The 18,452-nt window shown below is 38.0% G+C and overlaps 1 protein-coding gene across 4 annotated transcripts in view; it reads left to right on the top strand.

Moving 5' to 3' along the window:
- CCNY (cyclin Y) overlaps positions 1 to 18,452 on the top strand; it is a 288,024-nt gene that overhangs the window by 212,733 nt on the left and 56,839 nt on the right. For all 4 annotated transcript variants that reach the window (XM_027841625.1, XM_027841628.1, XM_027841626.1 and 1 more), the window contains exon 3: positions 27 to 61. In XM_027841625.1, coding sequence (XP_027697426.1) covers positions 27 to 61 — 35 coding nt within the window. The remainder of the gene's footprint in view (positions 1 to 26; positions 62 to 18,452) is intronic.

The following is an 18,452-nucleotide window of genomic DNA, read 5'->3' as shown; positions in this document are numbered from 1 at the left end:
TTCTGTCGCATCTTTTGTTTCCACAGTGAGAGAGAAACGGAAGAGCCTCTTCATCAACCACGTAAGTGAAGCCGCTGCCTCACGTTCTTCCTGGGCAAGTGCTAACATTGGTGTCACTCATAGCTGAAAACCTTAATCATAATGTTTCCTATTGATTAAAACTTAACTGTCATGCTTTAATGCTGTGTAAAAGATTGCCAGTGATGCTGAAATGTACTCTCTTCTGTTTTTTTTTAATGACTGTCCATGCTCAGTTTGTATACTGCATACATGTTTTACATACAGTATACTGTTTCTTCATGATAGAACATGTGTGAATATCCACTCCAGTGATACCATAGCTTTCCAGCAAAAGCCTTTCCCTCTCTTCCTTCCTTCTCTCCTTCTTTCCTTTCTTCCTTTCTTCTTTCCTTCCTTTCCTCCTTCCATCCTTTCTTCTTCCCTCCCTTCCTTTCTTCCTTCCTTCCGGCCTGCCTTCCTTCCGTCTTTCCTTCCTTCCTCTCTTCCTTCTTTCCTTCTTTATCCTATTTGGAATAGAAACATTCCTTGATCCAAGATTTTGATTCTTCTCCTGCACCTCTCTCCCTTAGAGTAGTTCTTAGTGGGCTCAACAATTACAAGGGTCCTTTTGTTACTAGAAGGAAAAGTTCATTCCAGAATATCCTGTTTTAAAAGGCATCCCCAGCTCTGCTGGCTCTGGCTCTGACTTGGTCCAGCTCAGCAGGGAGTATTTCCTTCGACTCTGTCCTTCCTTCAGGCTCAAGTGTAGCTTCAGCCAGTTACAAGTGTAGCTTACAAGCTGCAGGACTCTGGCTCCAGCTTCACTGGGATGCCCCAGTGGGCACCATGTTGAGGTGTTTTGGCTTCCCCTAAAGCCCTCAGGACCATGGAGGGAGCTCTGACATCAGAAGCAAGTTGTGACCATCACACCCCACTTCTGCCCTTTAAATAAGTAGAATTCTTTTTAAAAAGTCCCCAAAAGCTACCAAATATTTAAGAAGGGAAAATTAACATAGATGTTTGTAAATATTCCTGTGAAGAATTATGGGATATATATTCAGCTTGAGAAAGGATCCTTCACTTTAAAAAAGTCCTCATTGGTTGTTTTTTTAAATAGTAGCAACTGTAGTATATCTAAGCATTTCTGTACAGATTCTTAACTACTCACTGAGAAGATGGGAGTAAACGTTAGGGTACAAACTTAGAAAGAAAATACCAATTGAACCGTAATAATTTTTCAAAAATCATCTCTGATATTAGAATATAGGCCACTGGGGAATGATTTGTAAATGATTTACACATATCTGTTTATGAACGTACCTTTCTTTAAAACAAAGTATTTTTGCACAGTCAGCTCTTGATGATGGGATCTAATGATCCCAGCTCTTTACTTCTCTTTCTCTTTTCTTTTGTTGTATTTTGGACATTTCACTGATTATTGGCACTTCCCCCTATAACAAAGGAAAGTGATAGAATGAATACTGAAACCATTCTGTATGTGTGTGTGTGTATACTGTTTATGAATAGTACTATTTAAAAGCTCTATGAAGGAAGAACTTAGCTCTTAGAATTATTCATACCATCCTTTCTATCCACTCCCGTCATCCTAACTTTTAAATACTTAACTATACACAAATCATTGGTTTTGAAGTCAGAGGCTAGGAGTTTCGTTCTTGGACTTGTTATTTACTAATTGTATGACCTTGAGTAAGTCACTTAACTTATCTATGCCTCAGGTTCTTCATCTATACAATGGGAATAGTATTCAAACTATGTACCTCATAGAGCTAACCTAAGTATCTTATAGACATTAAAGTATTATATCAATGTAATTTAATAACTTTGTATGTAAATATTTATTTGCCCACCTCCTCATTTCTCTTCCATGATATTTTGGACTGGGATAAGTATCTGCTACCATTAACTTTGCCTCTTATTTAATAAATAGTCCTACCCCTTGTCACTGAAGAAACTTCTGCTCACAGACGGAAAATGTTATGCCTATCCCAAGTGCAGCTCAAAGCCCTATATTCTATGTCTTTGGATGAAGCCAAGAATCTCTTGCCTGTATTAGCTCATTGAGTTCTGAACTCAGAGTCAGGAAGATCTGTTAGAATTCTGCCTCAGACACTTACTTATCAGTTGTGTAACCCTAGACAAATCTCTTAACATCTCTGTGCCTCGGTTTGTCATCTGTAAAATGAGATTTGACTCAGTGCCTCTCTGAGATCCTTTCCAGCTTTGATACTGTGATTTCAAATAAGAGTAAAATGCCATTGTCTTTGAGATCTATACAAATTCAGTTGAGCCTATGTAGTATATAGCAAGTCTCTATGTTAGGGCCCATATATAGGCAATGGTCTGTTTGTAGTTAGACACTTCTCCCTGCAAACAAATCTGACTGCCGGTGGGTTCAGCAACTCCACTCATTTGAGCATAAAACACTAAAGCCCATTTAAAACATTGAAATAGCAACACAGTTTGAAATAAGACATTCTTTCATCCATTCAGCATTCATTTAAGTGACATATGTTAGCACTGATTGGAGGCAGAGCTCTGTACTGAATACTAGGAAAGATAAAAAGTTTAGAAAAGACATTCCCTGCCCTAATGAAGCTTAACGGTCTACTAGACTGTTGGGGGCAGCGTTTAAGAAACAATCATGGGTAATAGAAGTATTATTACAGGAGAGTTGCAAAACAAATTATTATATTAGGTCCTTTTTTGTATTTAGCATTGGAAATTGTAAAATTGGAGTTTCATTAAGAACAATAAAACAGTGAAGTGGGGTAGAGATGGCTTTCAAAATATTCAAACTTAGAGAAATCAGCTTTAGTGAGATGGAAGATAGAGGTAACTAATGACCATCAGGAAGACAGACATGAGTTCAGATCTGACCTTGGACACTTAATAGCCCTGTGACCCTAGACAGGTCACTTAACTTCTCTTTGCCTCAGTTTCCTTAACTGTAAAATGGGGAAAATAGCACCTAGCTCATAGGGTTTTTGTGATGATCAGATATTTGTTTTAAATAAAAAAGCATATGGCATGTAAATTCTTATTTCTTTCCTCAAATATAGAAAAAGAGAATTACTGTTTCCATACATTTGGACTGTGCAATATTTTGTTTATTTAAAGTCAGAGTGAATGATTCTCTTGGTCTTTATAACCTATCAGCCAAATAACTCAAGTATATTGTATTACATATAACAAAGTACTTTGTATAATGTACTTTAATTTGTCTTTTGTAAAATAGTATTTTGAATTTTTTTTACTTTGTTATAGGAATATAATCAATTTTCTGTTCAAATGGTCTGTTATTGTCACTTCAAACTGTCTGTCTGAAACAAGTTTCTCAAGAAGCCAACCTGTGTTGCTAAGGGCAGTCTGAGCTGTTAAATAAACTCAAGGGTTGTATGTAGATAAGCTGAACAAGAGGAGAGAGATTTGTTCTGTTCCTTACCCTGAAGAGTTTACATGGAAAAGTAGCCTTTTGTGATTGGAGGAAAGGAGGCATGAAGTTCTACTGTTCCTAAGGAGTAGATTCCTCTTTCCCTTTTCAATTTACTTGAACTCTTATTTTAATAAAATGAGTTTTTAAAGGTTAAAGTTGGACATCTGTAATTTTAACCTGGGATGAGCTGAAGCAGAAAGCTACCATTTTAAGTCTGAGGAAAAACCTACTTCTTGTGTTGTATAATCCTGGCACCCTTCCAACACTTGGTGGGATTATATCTGAAGTGTAGTTGTAGTAATGCATATCAACCTTTTAAATGCTGAAACTGCATAACAAATCACAAAGTGACAGCTTTTTGGCAGCCCTAATTTGGGGATTTTTCCTCAGGGACCCTTTAAAATGAAAAGGGCATTCTCCGAAACTGTTTTATCTCCTTTTCTGCGGCCATTCGGGAAAGTAGGTAAGAAACTTGCCTCTCTGAAGTACTTACTGTAGGCTAACTGGTCGTCCTCAGAATTTGCAAGGGAGCCAAGTAACTTTTATCCTGTGTTTATCGCTCTTTAGCCAACTTCAAAATCTGCTTAGAGAGTCTGATGTAGTTACTGTAATTTATTAGCTTTGTCCTTTGGGGTTTGACTGAATTAAAATCCATTTTTCTGAACTCAGCCTATAAGTTTTCAGATAAGTGAGGTGTGGGCTAAGCTTTCTCACAAAAACTTTTATTCTGTTGGACTCCTGGTTTAACCAGTCTAGTCACTGGCATGTGATCCCTGAAGTCTCTTACTGCATCTCATATTTAATGATTAGGAAAAAATAAATAAAGCAAAGTAATATTGAGAGTTGATGTTAGAAGTGCCTTGCCTATGCTCACACTCAACTATTAAGTGTCAAAGCTGGGATTTGGGACCCAAGGAGCCTCTGACTCCAAGTCCGGATTCATTTGTGTTAAATCGGATAGCATTACTATCCCCACTTACAGATGAGGAAACTGAGTCTCAACAAAAGTAAAATGAGCCTTTCTCATGGACTTACAGCTAATAAATGCTAGAATTTAGGTGGGAACCCGTCTGTCATGATTCTTGCCCTTCTAAGCCCTGTACTCTTTTTACTACATCACGTCTCTTAAGTGCACCAAATATGCTGAATTCCAGAGAAAATTACTGAGGGAGGATATAGAATCTATTTAATTTGATTTATTTGAAAATTGGATTTAGGAATAAATGTGCCATGTGTATTTTGTTTTTGTTTATGGCGTCTAGCATGTAGTATTCTTTCTTGTTTTAAATGTTTATTGATGTCTCTTATTTCATATCATCTTCATTTCCAGATATATCCTCCTCTCCACCACTTAACAAATTGTTACTTCTAACAAAGATGCATATGCAATGTTCCATACTGTAGTCCACCATCTCTGCAAGTCTACCATTGGTTTTGTGTAAAGAACATTAATTGGATTGAGAGTCAGGAAACCCATATTCTAATCCCAGTTCTGCCATAAGTTGTGTCACCTTAAGCAGCTTTTTCTACTTTTTTTGGTTCAGTTTCTTCATTTGTAAGATTAATGAGCCTAATTTTAAATGATTCAGAAAGTGCCTTCCCACCCAAAAATCCTGATTCGTTGTTAGAGGGTTTTAATATATAATAGACGGTAATGGGAAATAAGTTTTTCTTCAGTCTCTTTCATGGCTACATCTCTGGGAAATTGGAGATGAAAGCATAAGGTAATATGTGAATATATTTGCTAGTTTTAGATTCTAGTATTTAGTTCATAACCAGTTACTATGGGTGAAAGGAATTTATCTTCTTTGAAATGAGTATAGACTTACTTCCATAGTAAGATGAGGTTAAAAAAATATGCATGGTAGAATAGAGACTAATTGCCAGCTTTCACTTGTGCTAATGAATTAAGAAGAGAGCTGATAGGTTGACCTTGTCTGTGCCTGGCTTAGAAAGTGCTGTATCAGATGACGTGGCTAGCTAGGTGTGAGGGCTGACGGGCAAAGGAAGGACCCTGAGCATCTGTTTCTCCAATTTGTAATTTGGTGACCCTGCTTAAATTTGGTAGCTTCATGGGGATAAAATTCAGTTTTGCTAAACCCTCAGATGTTTCCCTCTTTCCATTTCCAGAAAACTGAAAATATACTACCCAGGTCTTTACTGTTAGTTTTCAAGTTAGGCTATTCTAATGTACTTTCTCTGTACTTGTTGCAGAGGGTTAAGTAATATCCTTGAAATTGTCTTAAAATCACCACCATCCTCTTCCTACTCAATCAATGTCAGAATTGGAAGAAAGCTCAGAGGCTATTTGGATCAATCTATTCCTAAATAAGAATCCTTTCTACAAGTTAAAAGTGGTCATCTAGTCTTTGAAAAACAGAGAGAGATAAAGATAAGACAGAGACAGAAAGAACCCACTATTTCCCAAAGCCTTTTTGATAGTACAGTTCTAAGTATTAGGAAAGTTTTCCTTGTGTAACACTGGAAACTACTCCTCTCCATCCCCCAGAAAAAATATTTCAAGTTCAATTCTCTCTCTGATTCCACAGCCACTGAAAACCATAGCTTATGAGCCTCCACTAAAGTGTTTACTTTTACAACAAAGCCAGAGGACGTAATATTTTCCCCATAAGCCGGGGGCATATTCTTCCACAAGCACAGGCATACCTTGGAGATATTACAGTTTTGGTTCCAGACCGCTGCAATAAAGCAAATATTGCAATAAAGTGAGTCACACAAATTTTTTTGGTTTCTCAGTGCATATAAAAGTTGTATTTATACTATAGTCTAGGAAGCGTGCAATAGTATTATGTCTAAAAATGTATGTACCTTAATTAAAAATACTTTGTTGCTAAAAATACTAACCATCATTTGAGCCTTCAGAGAGTCATAATCTTTTTCCTGGTGGAGGGTCTTGCCTCTATGTTGATGGCTGCTGACTAAATAAGGTGATGGTTGCTGAAGGTTGGGGAGTTATGGCAATTTCTTGAAATAAGATAACAATGAAGTTTGCCACATTAATTGACTCTTCCTTTCACAAAAGATTTCTCTGTAGCATGTGATGCCTTTTCATAGCATTATACCCACAATAGAACTTATTTCAAAATTGGAGTCAATTCTCTCAAACCTTGCCACTGTTTTATCAACTAAGTTTATGTAATATTCTTCAGTATTTTTGTGTCTCAGAGAATAGTGAGAGGATGGGAGAGAGATGAGATGAGGGAATGATGGTTAGTTAAGCCATCAGAACATACGCAATTTATTGATTAAGTTCTTTGTCTTATATGGGAGTGGTTCATGGCGGCCCAAAACAATTACAGTAGTAACATCAAAGATCACTGATCATAAATCACCATAACATATATGATAATGATGAAAAATTTGAAATATTGTGAGAATTACCAAAATGTGACACAGAGATATGATGTGAGCACATTCTGTTGGAAAAATGGCATTGATAGACTTGTTGGATGCAGGGTTGCTGCAAACCAATTTGTAAAAAACACAATATCTGCAAAGTACAATAAAGCAAAGTTCAGTAAAGTGAGGTGCAATAAAATGAGGTATGCCTGTACATACGTATCTGTTGAGAAGAGTGGATACGCTTAGGGAATATGTGGATAAGCTTACAGATTGGGAACACTTAACGGTCAGATCTCACACATGGAAGAAGAACCTATAGCTTTGACAACATAGGATGGTGATTGACTTCTGGTGATGTCTCTATGCTATTATTACTAGTCTTGTGGTTGCTGCTGAGTATAATAAGTGCTGGGCATTGCTCCACTGATCTTGTGCTGCCTGTTAGGCATGTGATTGTAAAGCTCTTTGCTATCAGCCTTTCCCTTTAGCTGGAGTCATCAGTTAAGAGTTTACCTCTTTTCCAAAAGAGGAGTGGATTCTGCTATCTCTTTCTGCTTGGAGCCCTATAACTTAAGCTTCAGCTCTTTCAGTGAGAAAGGAAGTCCCTTTCTAATAGAGTATTCATACTAGGGGGGAAACTTAGGTGCTATTTCACCATTAGTCAAGGGATCTATGAGCACTTAGAGGCTTAGACTCTAAGCGGCATCATTGTCTTGTGGAACACAGAATAACCAACCAACTACATGGAACCTGTGGGCATCGGATCTTCCTTTGACCCTACTTCCTCTTACTTAACTGGATCACATCTTTTTCCCAGTCTTCTATCTGACTTAGCATTGAGTCCATATAATTCCTTTTTAATTTTTCAAGGCCAAATTACATTCCTGAGTTACATTCAGTGGCAACCTTTTTAGCAAACTCTGTGAGTACAAAACTCCCCAGTTTTCCTCAGATCTCCAGTATCCTTTGGGTGTCCCATAGAAATGAAAGGAGAGAGGCAAGAACAACAAAAACCAAGTGGAAATATAGCGAAGCCTTACTCTCTACCTTAATTCTCTGTTTGAGATTTATTTTTTTATTTTGTATATGTAACTGACTACATATTTCCCAGGCTTTGTGCTGTCCTTCGCTTATATCAAGCCTAATTTGGTCAGCAACTTCTTTTTTTTTTAATTTTTAATTTAATTATTTTTAGTTTTCAACATTCACTTCCATAAGCTTTTGAGTTTTCAGTTTTCTCCCCCTCCCTCTCCTCCCCCCTCCCCAAGACAATGTGCAATCTGATATAGGCTCTACATATGCATTCATATTAAACATATTCACATTATTCATGTTGTAAAGAAGTATTAGAATGAATGGGAGGAACCACGAGAAAAAAGAAACAAAAACAAAAGAGAGAGATCAAATAGTGTGCTTTGATCTGCATTCTAATTCCATAGTTCTTTCTCTGGATGTGGATAACATTTTCCATCAGGAATCTTCTGGAGTTGTCTTAGATTTCCTGAGAAGAGCCAAGTGTATGAAAGTTAGTCATCTCACACTGTGGCTGTTACTGTGTACAATGTTCTTCTGGTTCTGCTCACTTCACTCAGCATCAGTTCATATAAATCTCTCCAGGTTTTTCTGAAGTCTGCCTGCTCATCATTTCTTATAGCACAATAGTATTCCATTACATTCATGTACTACAATTTGTTCAGCCATTCCCCAATTGATGGTCATCCCCTCAATTTCCAATTGATGACCACCACAGAAAGAGCTGCTATAAATATTTTTGTACTTTTGGGTCTTTTTCGCATTTTTATGATCTCTTTGGGATACAGACCTAGAAGTGGTATTACAGGATCAAATTGGTCTGCAACTTCTACACATTGTTTATAATGCATCTAGGTGGCACAGTGGATAGAGCAAGGGTCTGGGTCAGGCCAAACTGAGTTGAAATTTGGCCTCAGAAGCTTCCTACCTATGTGACACTGAGCAAGTCACTGAATCCCTGTTTACCTCAGTTTCCTCATCTGTAAAATGGGGGTAATAATAACCCCTGCCTCCCAGGATTGTTGTGAGGACCAAATGAGATAATAATTGTAAAGCACATAGCAGATTACCCAGCACATCATAAGTGCTATAGAATAGTAGCTATTATTATCATTACTGTTGTTGTTGTTGTATAATTCTGCCCTCTGAAGCCAAGTAAAATATCTCATCTCTTTTCAGTGTGGTAGTCCTTTATGTACTTGAAGACAGCTTGTATATTTCTTTTTTGAAATATCTTCTCTAGTTCCTTTGACTATTTGTCATACTGCATACTCTTGAGGCTCATCACCATCTTGACTTTCCTCATCTCAATACTCTCCAGCTATTTCATTGTAACTTCTCTTTTGTATGCATAGCTCATGGAAACTGCTACTGTCTCTTTAAGAACCAAGAAGAAGGACCTCAGATACTGTTACTGTGGCTTTAAAAGTTAAGCTGTCATGTTGGGAAAAGGACAGTTTGATGGATGGTTAAGAGGGACTGATTGAATGGAAGAAATGGTTTGCTGTGAAGCACCTCTCCCCAAGGAATAAGGGATAAATTGTTCTTTTTTTTTTTTGATCCAATAACCAGTTAAGATCTGTGTGACAGTCAGCCAGTCAACAAACACTTTTTAAGTGCCTAGTGTATGCCAGGCACTATAGGAAGAACTGGAAAGAAGAGAGAGGATGTGAGGAGGGAGGCTTTGTTTTAGTTGGTATTTTTAATGGAAAGTGTCTTGTTATTTTATGAGGAAATCCTGTAAAAGAACTTAGTGTGGTCTGTAAGGATCTAGCAGCACAGTGTATTTGGGGAGAGATTTTCCTGTGTTTATTAAAAAGAAAGCAGAGAAGGGACTACTATTGAAGATGAATATGAAGATCCTTCATAGACTTTAATCGTTTATCTGGAGTGAGATGAATGCCTTGAGACCCAAGTTTCCAGAAAAGTGCAGAGGAATCAGCTATTGTTATTTTGAGGGTTTGAGGAGACTTTAAAGGCAATATTTATCTCATTTGTTAATTATATGAATATTTAATCATTTTAAATATTTATTTAAATATAGATGAGTAAAATAATTTCTAGTGGCAAAGGAGGCTTCTCAACTTCATTAGATTAATTAGTGTTTCATGAATTGGAGTGGGAGCTCAAATTAATAAGAAGAAATTTCAAATTTATTAAGGAATATGTTATCAAGAATACTCCTAGGTTACTATAGAGTTTGGAATTAGCAAATTAAATATTTAGCAACAAGAGTCAAATGATAGGCCAAAGTCAGGTGACCTACCGGAGAATGTGGTCGACACATTCATGTATATGAATAAGCTCATGTATATGTGCTCATTGTCATAGCCAGGTCACTTTAAAATTCATTCTTGCCCTGTGAATGAAAAAATATTTTCACTACCTTTTTCTTTGCCTGAATACCACGGTTTTGAACCCAAATCAGAATGTTCTGCTTCAAAACTTGCTACTGTGACCTTAAGGAGACACATTGATTGATTCAGTGTGTGTATGTTTGTGTGTGTGTTTCTGTTTTTTGATAACCTACCATGTTTGCATTCACTATTACAGGCACTTGGGAGAGCATAGAGGAATAGACAGCCTATGGCCTTGAGGAGATGGAAAGAGGATTTTTATTACAGTATTGATTGTGATGTTGATTTTCCATTTCATAAGACTTTGTTCTTTCACTGTGGAGAATCCTTGGTTATAGAATTTCCAAGTTGGAAGGGACCTCAATAGACATCTGCTCCAACCTGGAGAAGATCCATTCTTCAGCATACCTGACAAAGGGTCATCCAAACTATGCTCAAAGACTGTAGTGATAAGGAACCCATGATCTCCTGTGGTAGCCAGATCTGATTTTGTTAGTTTTGATTGTTAAATATCTTAAATTTGCGTCTTCTATCCATTGCTCCTATTTCTGCCCCCTCATGCTAGGAGGAAATGTAGTCCTTCTTCCAGTTGGCCGCCCTTCACCCATTCGAAGAATGTCGTCATGTACTTTCCCCCACCCCAAATTTTCTCCGGGCTAAACATTCCCAGGTGCCTGAGTCGATTCTCATATGACATGAGCTGGAGTTCCTTCTCCATTCTAGGAGCCAAGTCAGCAGAATTAGTCACTATTTTTTCCTTTTTAAGCAACTTCTTTCATAAAATTCCTAGAAACAGTGCTTGTATAGATCACTAAGGTATTGATTGATACAGATGAATTATCTCCACAGGAAAATGTTAACACATGAGCATCTTTTCTGGGGTCAAGGAAGATTTCCTAAAGAGATTCCTATCTTCATATTTTGTTTGTATTCATCTCCCTCTCTCTGTCTTTTGCCTCTTAATCTTTATCCTTTCTCTTTCCCTTTCTCCCTTCAGTACTGCCTGTGTTTCTCTCTATTCTTATATCTCTTTTCTAGTCATTTCTCCCCTTCAACCTCGATGTTAAGGAGATGCAATCAGACAATGTGTATATGCTTTGGAGAGCTTACAATGCTAGACAAATGTAAAATATTATTGTATTTCTTTCTTCATCCCCCCATTCCTCTCTCCCTATGATTTCCTGACTGTCACCCCTTTTATCCGACCAGTGAAAAGTTCTCCTCCATCTTTGCTGACGGGTTGCAGTGTTTGCCCTGAGTATTATGCTAGTGAACTTGAAGGTTACAGTACCCATACCAAGATGGGCAAGTGTCAGAATCCCTGACTTACTCATTTTACTAAAATGTTTAGGTGAGATCTCCTTTAATTAGAGCAATGAAACTTTATACATAGTGTTGGGATTTGGCCCCCAAATAAGCCACTGAAAACTCTAAAGGTTGTCATTATACAGTTTGGGAGCAGGCCTCCCTGATTTCTCAAGTATGGTAAACATTGCTAAGGAATTAGAGGTAGTTATTCTTATTTCATACCTACTCATGATTCCTCAGCTCCACAGTTGTAATTTTGGGGGTTTGAGGGTAAGAGTGGGAATGGAATGGTGCACAGTTTTCCTTTTAATCAATCTGGTACTCAGGCCCTCTCTGAGAAAGAAGTCTTCCCTCATTCCTTGGCCTATTTTCACTCTCTGCCCCCATCTCTCTCTTAGCTTGCTCAGTTTTTTTTCTTGTTATTTAATCATCCTGTGCCGTAACCTCTGAAACTGAGAAATGGAGAAAAGTGTGAAGTTGGAGAAGCAACACCATCCTCTTTATCAGGAGCAGATATTGCTTTGGGGTCTGGACTTAGTAACAAAAGCCAGCCAGGAGAAGATGGCACTCTATCTTTTCATCTCCTTATAAATGTGGTGGCCTGCTTTTCTTCATTTATTTTTACTTCTATAAAGTGGAAGATATATATACACACAAATATATAAATATATATATATATACATGCATATGTTTTTGTGTGTGTGTGTGTGTGTGTGTGGTATTTAATCCCACCACTACTAGAAAGCATGGAGATACTCTGTCCTCCAAGGCAGAACTTTCTTTCCTCTTCCACCAGTGAATCAGGGGGTTCTCAGCTGGTCCTCCTATGTACCTTAGCATATCCCAGATCATGCTAACAAGCTTATGAACCAGTTAATCAGTTGTAGCAGTGGTTTATCCTTAAAATTCTAAAACCAAAGCCAAAAAGAGGAGCCAGCTTCTTAAGGAAAAAATATTCTCAAAGGAAACAAGGCTATGTGGAACCACTTAGCTCTGACCTATGACCTTTTCCTAAAGGAAAAGGAAGCTCCATTCATCCCTCTCCACTGGTTATAGAGAGAACAGTACAGGATTGGAAGCCAGCAGATCTGAGTTCTTATCTGAGCTCTGTAACAAATTAGCTATGTTAACTAACCTGGGGCACTTAACTTAATCTCTGTGTAAAATACATGGGACATCTTTTGTGAAAAGGGAATCATGATAGCCTGTTTGCCTGCTTTACGTACTGGTTGTGAAGAACAGATCAAGTAATTTATATAAAAATACTTTGCATAAGAATTATTATGTAAATGCAAGGTGGTTGTTGTTGTTTTGCTGTTCAGTCTTGTATCTGACTCTTCATGAGTCTTTGGACCATCCCACACCAATGCTGTTCATATGGTTCTCTTGGCAAAGATGCTGAAGTAGTTTGCCATTTCCTTCTCCAAAGAAGAAGGTCATTATTTGCATATTACATGGCCATAATCTTTTGCTTATAGATCAAAGGAGGATGTCCCAAGGAATTTACCTAAATGTATTTTTTTTCCTTTGGGTCAAAACCTATGGTTTCATAGTTATTGGAAACTTCCAGGGTGAAATCTTCCTTCACCAGTGTAAGATCAGCAACCTATATTAATTCCAGAGTACGGGAGAATTTCCCTGGTGCTCAGAAGTTAAATCGTTTGTCTGTGGTCACAGAGCTAGTATATGTCAGTTGCTGAACCTGAACCCTCGGCTTCCTGACTTAAGGGCTAGCCCTTTATCTCCCATATTATGCTGCCTTTGAAATATAGTTTCTTAATAGTAAAATGAAGGATACTGTGAAGACTTATGTATTTCTTTGATATAGCCAACTGGAGCCCAAGCTTGTTAGCATGATCCTGGGATATGCCAAGGTCCATAGGAGGATCCTCTTGGAACTAGCAGAACGGGAAGGAGTGGCCCATTTCTTCATCTCCTATCCCACCTCGTCTTGCTTAAACTTAATTCAAGGATGCTTTACAATTGCACTGCTCGTAAGCTAAGCAAATAGGAGCATACACCCATATTAGTACAATTCCTTTGGTGGTTGTACCATTACACCTTATGCTCTTTCTGTCCAAGTGTTCCCTGCCTCCCTCTTCCCCCATCCCCACCCCCACCTTCACTTGAGGAAAGAGGCCAAGTCTGACTAGCTTGCATCAATAGGCTATTTGAATTTTCCTATCAGTGTGCAGGGAATAGAAGCTGTAACAAAGTGGGTACAGAAACTTAAACTCTTTATCTTTTGGGATAATCTGACCTGACCCCTTTCTCCTTCTGGAAAATTAAATTTTTAAACCACAGGGGCACCTCAGCTGACTCCTGAAGTGAATTGGTATGAACTCAGCCAAAATGTACCTAACAATATGGCATATTTCTGACTATTATACCCAGGAGATGAAACAGTAATAGAAAATAGGTCTTTAAGATTGCCTCTTGAGCCGTCATATAAAAAAAAATCACATAAATAGTATAAATGGTAATATACCCAGAACAGGTCTTTGTGCAGGAGCAGCCCTGCTAAGAACATTGCAAAGGCCCCAGGGTATTGCTCTATAGCAGTGTCAATACCCTGCCAAGCAAACCTATTTCTCCCCTGTGATTTCAGCCCTAAAGGATATCTCATACATCCTAAATGCATCTCTAGGGCTGCCTCTCATTGTCATTAGCTGTAATGAGGAAGAAATACATCTCCCTATAGAGGAAATGCATCGTACCATAATGGCACTGAGGGCTGATTGCATTTGAAGGCAAGTAAGTCACTTATAAGCTAATGATTTGCAGCTATGTTGTGCACAGATCAGACCAGAGGTGAGTTCTGCCATAAAAGCCAGCACTTTTCCATACTCTGTTACATTTCAAGCCTGGGCATTGATTGTTTTGCCCCAAGGGCCCTGTCAGCTTGTCTCCTCTAGCATTCAGTCTGGACCTGATATCTGTCTGTCCTTCTGGCATCTCAAGGCATCGTCAGTTGAAGGTGATAGATGCCACACTTCTTCCTGTCTTTCTGATTATACTTCCGTCTTCTCTACTTCACTCAGTGACGTTTTCATCTTTGCTCTTTCCTAGCCTTTCCTCTTCCAAAAGAATGTCAGGTCCTTGTGGACAGAGACCCTTTCATTTATGTCTTTGTATTCCAAGCATATCTAGCACATGTTGTAGGCACCTTATAACTAACGGCCAATTGCATTGCATTTTTGGGGGGGACTTTGCTAAAGGTTGTGTGAGTGACCTCGTTTGTTTTATGCTTGATTTTTTTCATGTCTCTCTGTGTTCTGTTCCATCCCATGCTCTGTACACAGTAGGCAAGCAATAAATGCTTGCTAACAGCCTAAGGATGGAATTAATTTAGTTGGACTATGCCACTTATGTCACATAATTTCTGCCCAGCCCAACACTGAATTTTTCCATATCTTTTTTGGCATCAAAGCCATATTTTCTCTCACTTTTTATTATAACTTTTTTTGTGTATTTGAATGAATGAATTAGCTTTCATTTCAGTTGATATTCTTAACCTTTCATTTTTACCTCCCTTTTCCTTTCTAATTATGATAGTGGGATAAATTAATATTATGATGCTATTATACTAATAACCAATTATTAATTTGTGATCCACCCCTTTCATCTTATTACTGTTAAGACCCAATTCCCTAAAAGATCAGTCTGTAAAGGACTTAACAGAGTAATACAATTACTCCTAGCTCTCTAGGCTCTTTAACTAGGTTGAGTAGGACTTCACCCAACTGGGAAACCTAATTTCTGTTTGAAGTATAAACAGAATCCTGTCTAATTGAGCCTTTTCCTGGGGGAGGAACCCTCTGACCTTGATCCCCTCCATTAGAGTTTAGGTCAACCCAGCTCATGAAGGAGAAAACTAGCCACAGAGGTCTAGATGGATACGATTTCCCCTTCCCAGATGCCTAGAGGCTGCTGAGCCTCATGATCAAGCCACATTCTGAGCAAGAGGAGCCCATTTCCTCATTAAATGTCCACTAATCAGAGTTGAGTTTCACTTGTCAGGGGAGTTCCCTGTTAGAAGGTACACATCTGATTTAAGGAATTTTTGAGTCTCCTTTGGGGTCTGTGGTTACTGAGAGAAACTACTGACCATTAATTTATTGTTTATTAGCTTATTAATTATCCAGAAATTCTGTCCCTCTGGGATTTTCAATCATGACAAGCTTGTATTTCTGTGGTGCCTAATTCGTATGTGCTCCTCACAAACTCCTGTGAGTTATATAGGACAGATATTCTTCCTATTTTCCAGGAGAGGAACCTGAGGCACAAAGAGTTTTACCCAAGGGCACATAGCTAGTTAATGACAGAGCCAAGACTAGGACTCATGTCTCATGATACCTTACAAGGTATCATGTCTAAGATACCTTACAAGGATGAAGTTTCTCATCTTCGGGGGCTTGTATTATAAAATGGGTAACTCATTCTTGGACATACTTCACAGAGAGCTCCATAGCATGAAGAGCTCATACAACATGTGGAATGAGAATTGCAGAATTTTTTAATCAGAAGGGACTTGAGCAGTCATTTGGTCCAAGCCATACCTGGAAAAGAACTTCTGCTCCAACATATAAAACAATAGTTCATCAAACTTCTCTGCTTGAAGCCTTCCAGTGAATGGATCTCATTACCTCCTGAGGCTGCCAATTCTGCTTTTGGAGAGCTATAATTGCTAGGAAGTTTTTCCTTCCATCAGGCCCAAATGTGTCCTCCTACTGCTCCTAGTTCTGCTTTAGGGTGGTGGAGTAGGGGAAGGAAGGGAGGGAACAAAAGGAGAATGAGTCTACTGGGGACTCCTGCAGATGATGGCGTTTCAAATACTAGCAAATAGGGTCTGTCTCCCTTGGGCCTTCTCTTCTCCAGACTAAATAGTCCTGGTGCCTTCCGCTAACATTCTATATGCTATAGGCTCACAGCTTTTCCTAATCCTGTTTGCCTTCCTCTGGATACTCTCAGACTTAGCAGTGGCCTTCATAAAACTGTCATTCCTCCAAACTGAAGACAGTACTCCAGATGGAGTCTGAGCCAGATAAGAGTACAGAAGGAATATCATCTCTTGACTCTTGGAAGCTGGGCTTCTTTCAGTCACATCCAAGATTGTCTTGGCTTTTGTGCCTGCCTCAATATACTGCTGACCCATATAGAGTCCGCTGAAAATCTCCCATTTGCTTCAGACAAACTTTTGTCTAATCACGTCTCCTCTATTTTGTAACTGGGAAGTTGACTTTTTAAAACTCAGGTATAAGACATGACATTTATCCATACAGAATTTTTTCTTATTACAATCAGTTTAATGTTCTAGCCTGTTAAAATCTTCTTGGATCTTGACCTCATCCTCCATTGTGTTAATGGTGCCTTCCCATTTTGGGTCATCTACTAATACGGCAAACATGCTTTCTATGCCTTCACTTAAGTAATTGGCAAAAAATATTTAATAGCTTGGGGCCCTTCACTGGGCTCCAGCCCATTCCACTGCAGACCTTGCCAAGCTGACATTGGCTGATTAATGACTGACTGCCCTTTGAGACTGGCCATTCAGGTGCTTCTGATGCCATCTGATTGTACCCTCCATCTAGTCTACATCTCTCTGTATTTCACAGGAAGAAAATAAGATACTTTGATAAATATTTAACCAAAATGTAGGTAAAACATATCTGTAGCCTTCACCTGATCTACCAGTTTAGTAACCTTATCCACCTCCCCCCCCCCAAAAAAAAGAAATTTGGCTAGTCTAACATGACCTGTTTTTGATAAAGCCAAGCTCTTTGTCATCACTGCTTCCCTTTTTTTTTTTTGTTAGAAATTTACTAGCTATCTCCTTAATGAGCAACTCTAGATTTTTCCCAGCTCACTGGCCTGTAGTTATCTATAAGCTTTATTGTGCATGGATTTTGGAGATTTTGGAATCAAGAGACCTGGGCTCTAATCCCAGTTTTACTTCACTGACTCACTCTGGGATTTTGAGATAAATTGTTTAATCCTCTCTATTTGTCAGTTTCCTTATTTCCAAGCTGAGACCTTTGGATTAGCTGATTTCTAAGGTTTGATTCAACTCATGGATTCTAAGTCTTAATATTAACATTCAAATACACAAATAATCATCATCATAATTATCATATGAATAACATTGCATAATATTTATATTCATGTCTGTCAGATTCCTTATGTCTAAACTGAGAGCTTCAAACCAGTTGATTTCCAAGGTCTGATTCAACTCATAGATTCTAAGTTTTAATGTTAATGTGCGGACACAATAAAACAGTAATTATCATCACAGTTGTATATTATATAATATTTATGTTAGTTTTATGAATGCTGTATTATTATTTTATTATCTGATATATGATTACAATATTATAATAGAACAGATATAGAATTGTCTGTAATATAATAAATTATATTAATGTTATATCCTATGATAATATATAATATAATGATTATAATATTTATTATTAAAACCACAAGTGATCGGTGATTTCATTATAAAGAATTCCCTCTACCAATGGAGATATAAATCTTACAACCAGTGATTCCTATTGATTGTGTTAATATAACAATCAATCAAGCATTTATCTTGTTCCTACTATGTATCTGGCACTGTGCTAGACGCTGAGGATACAGACACAAAAACGAAAATGTCGACCGTAGAGGAACTTAGATTTTCATCTTGGAAAACTATATATACAAATGTATCTCACATTTATGAGTATCTATATATACACACGTGGTCATTTTGAAGGGGAAGGCATTATGACCAAGTTTATTCTTCTGGTCAAGAATTATTATTCTCCCTCTCTTTTTTTTTTGTGAACTGCTCTGCTACAGTAGATTAGAGGAAAGAAACTATTTCAGGTTTCCCTAGGTAATGAATAGTTCAGGGGAGGCTGAATTTGAGGAAGCTATTGAAAGAAGGAAGAGAAAAG

Source organism: Vombatus ursinus, unplaced genomic scaffold (genome assembly GCF_900497805.2).
Source record: "Vombatus ursinus unplaced genomic scaffold, bare-nosed wombat genome assembly UNPS02014861.1, whole genome shotgun sequence".
Taxonomy (NCBI): Eukaryota; Metazoa; Chordata; class Mammalia; order Diprotodontia; family Vombatidae; genus Vombatus; species Vombatus ursinus.
Note: the sequence above shows the minus strand (reverse complement) of the source record. Positions and strands in the feature narration are given on the sequence as shown.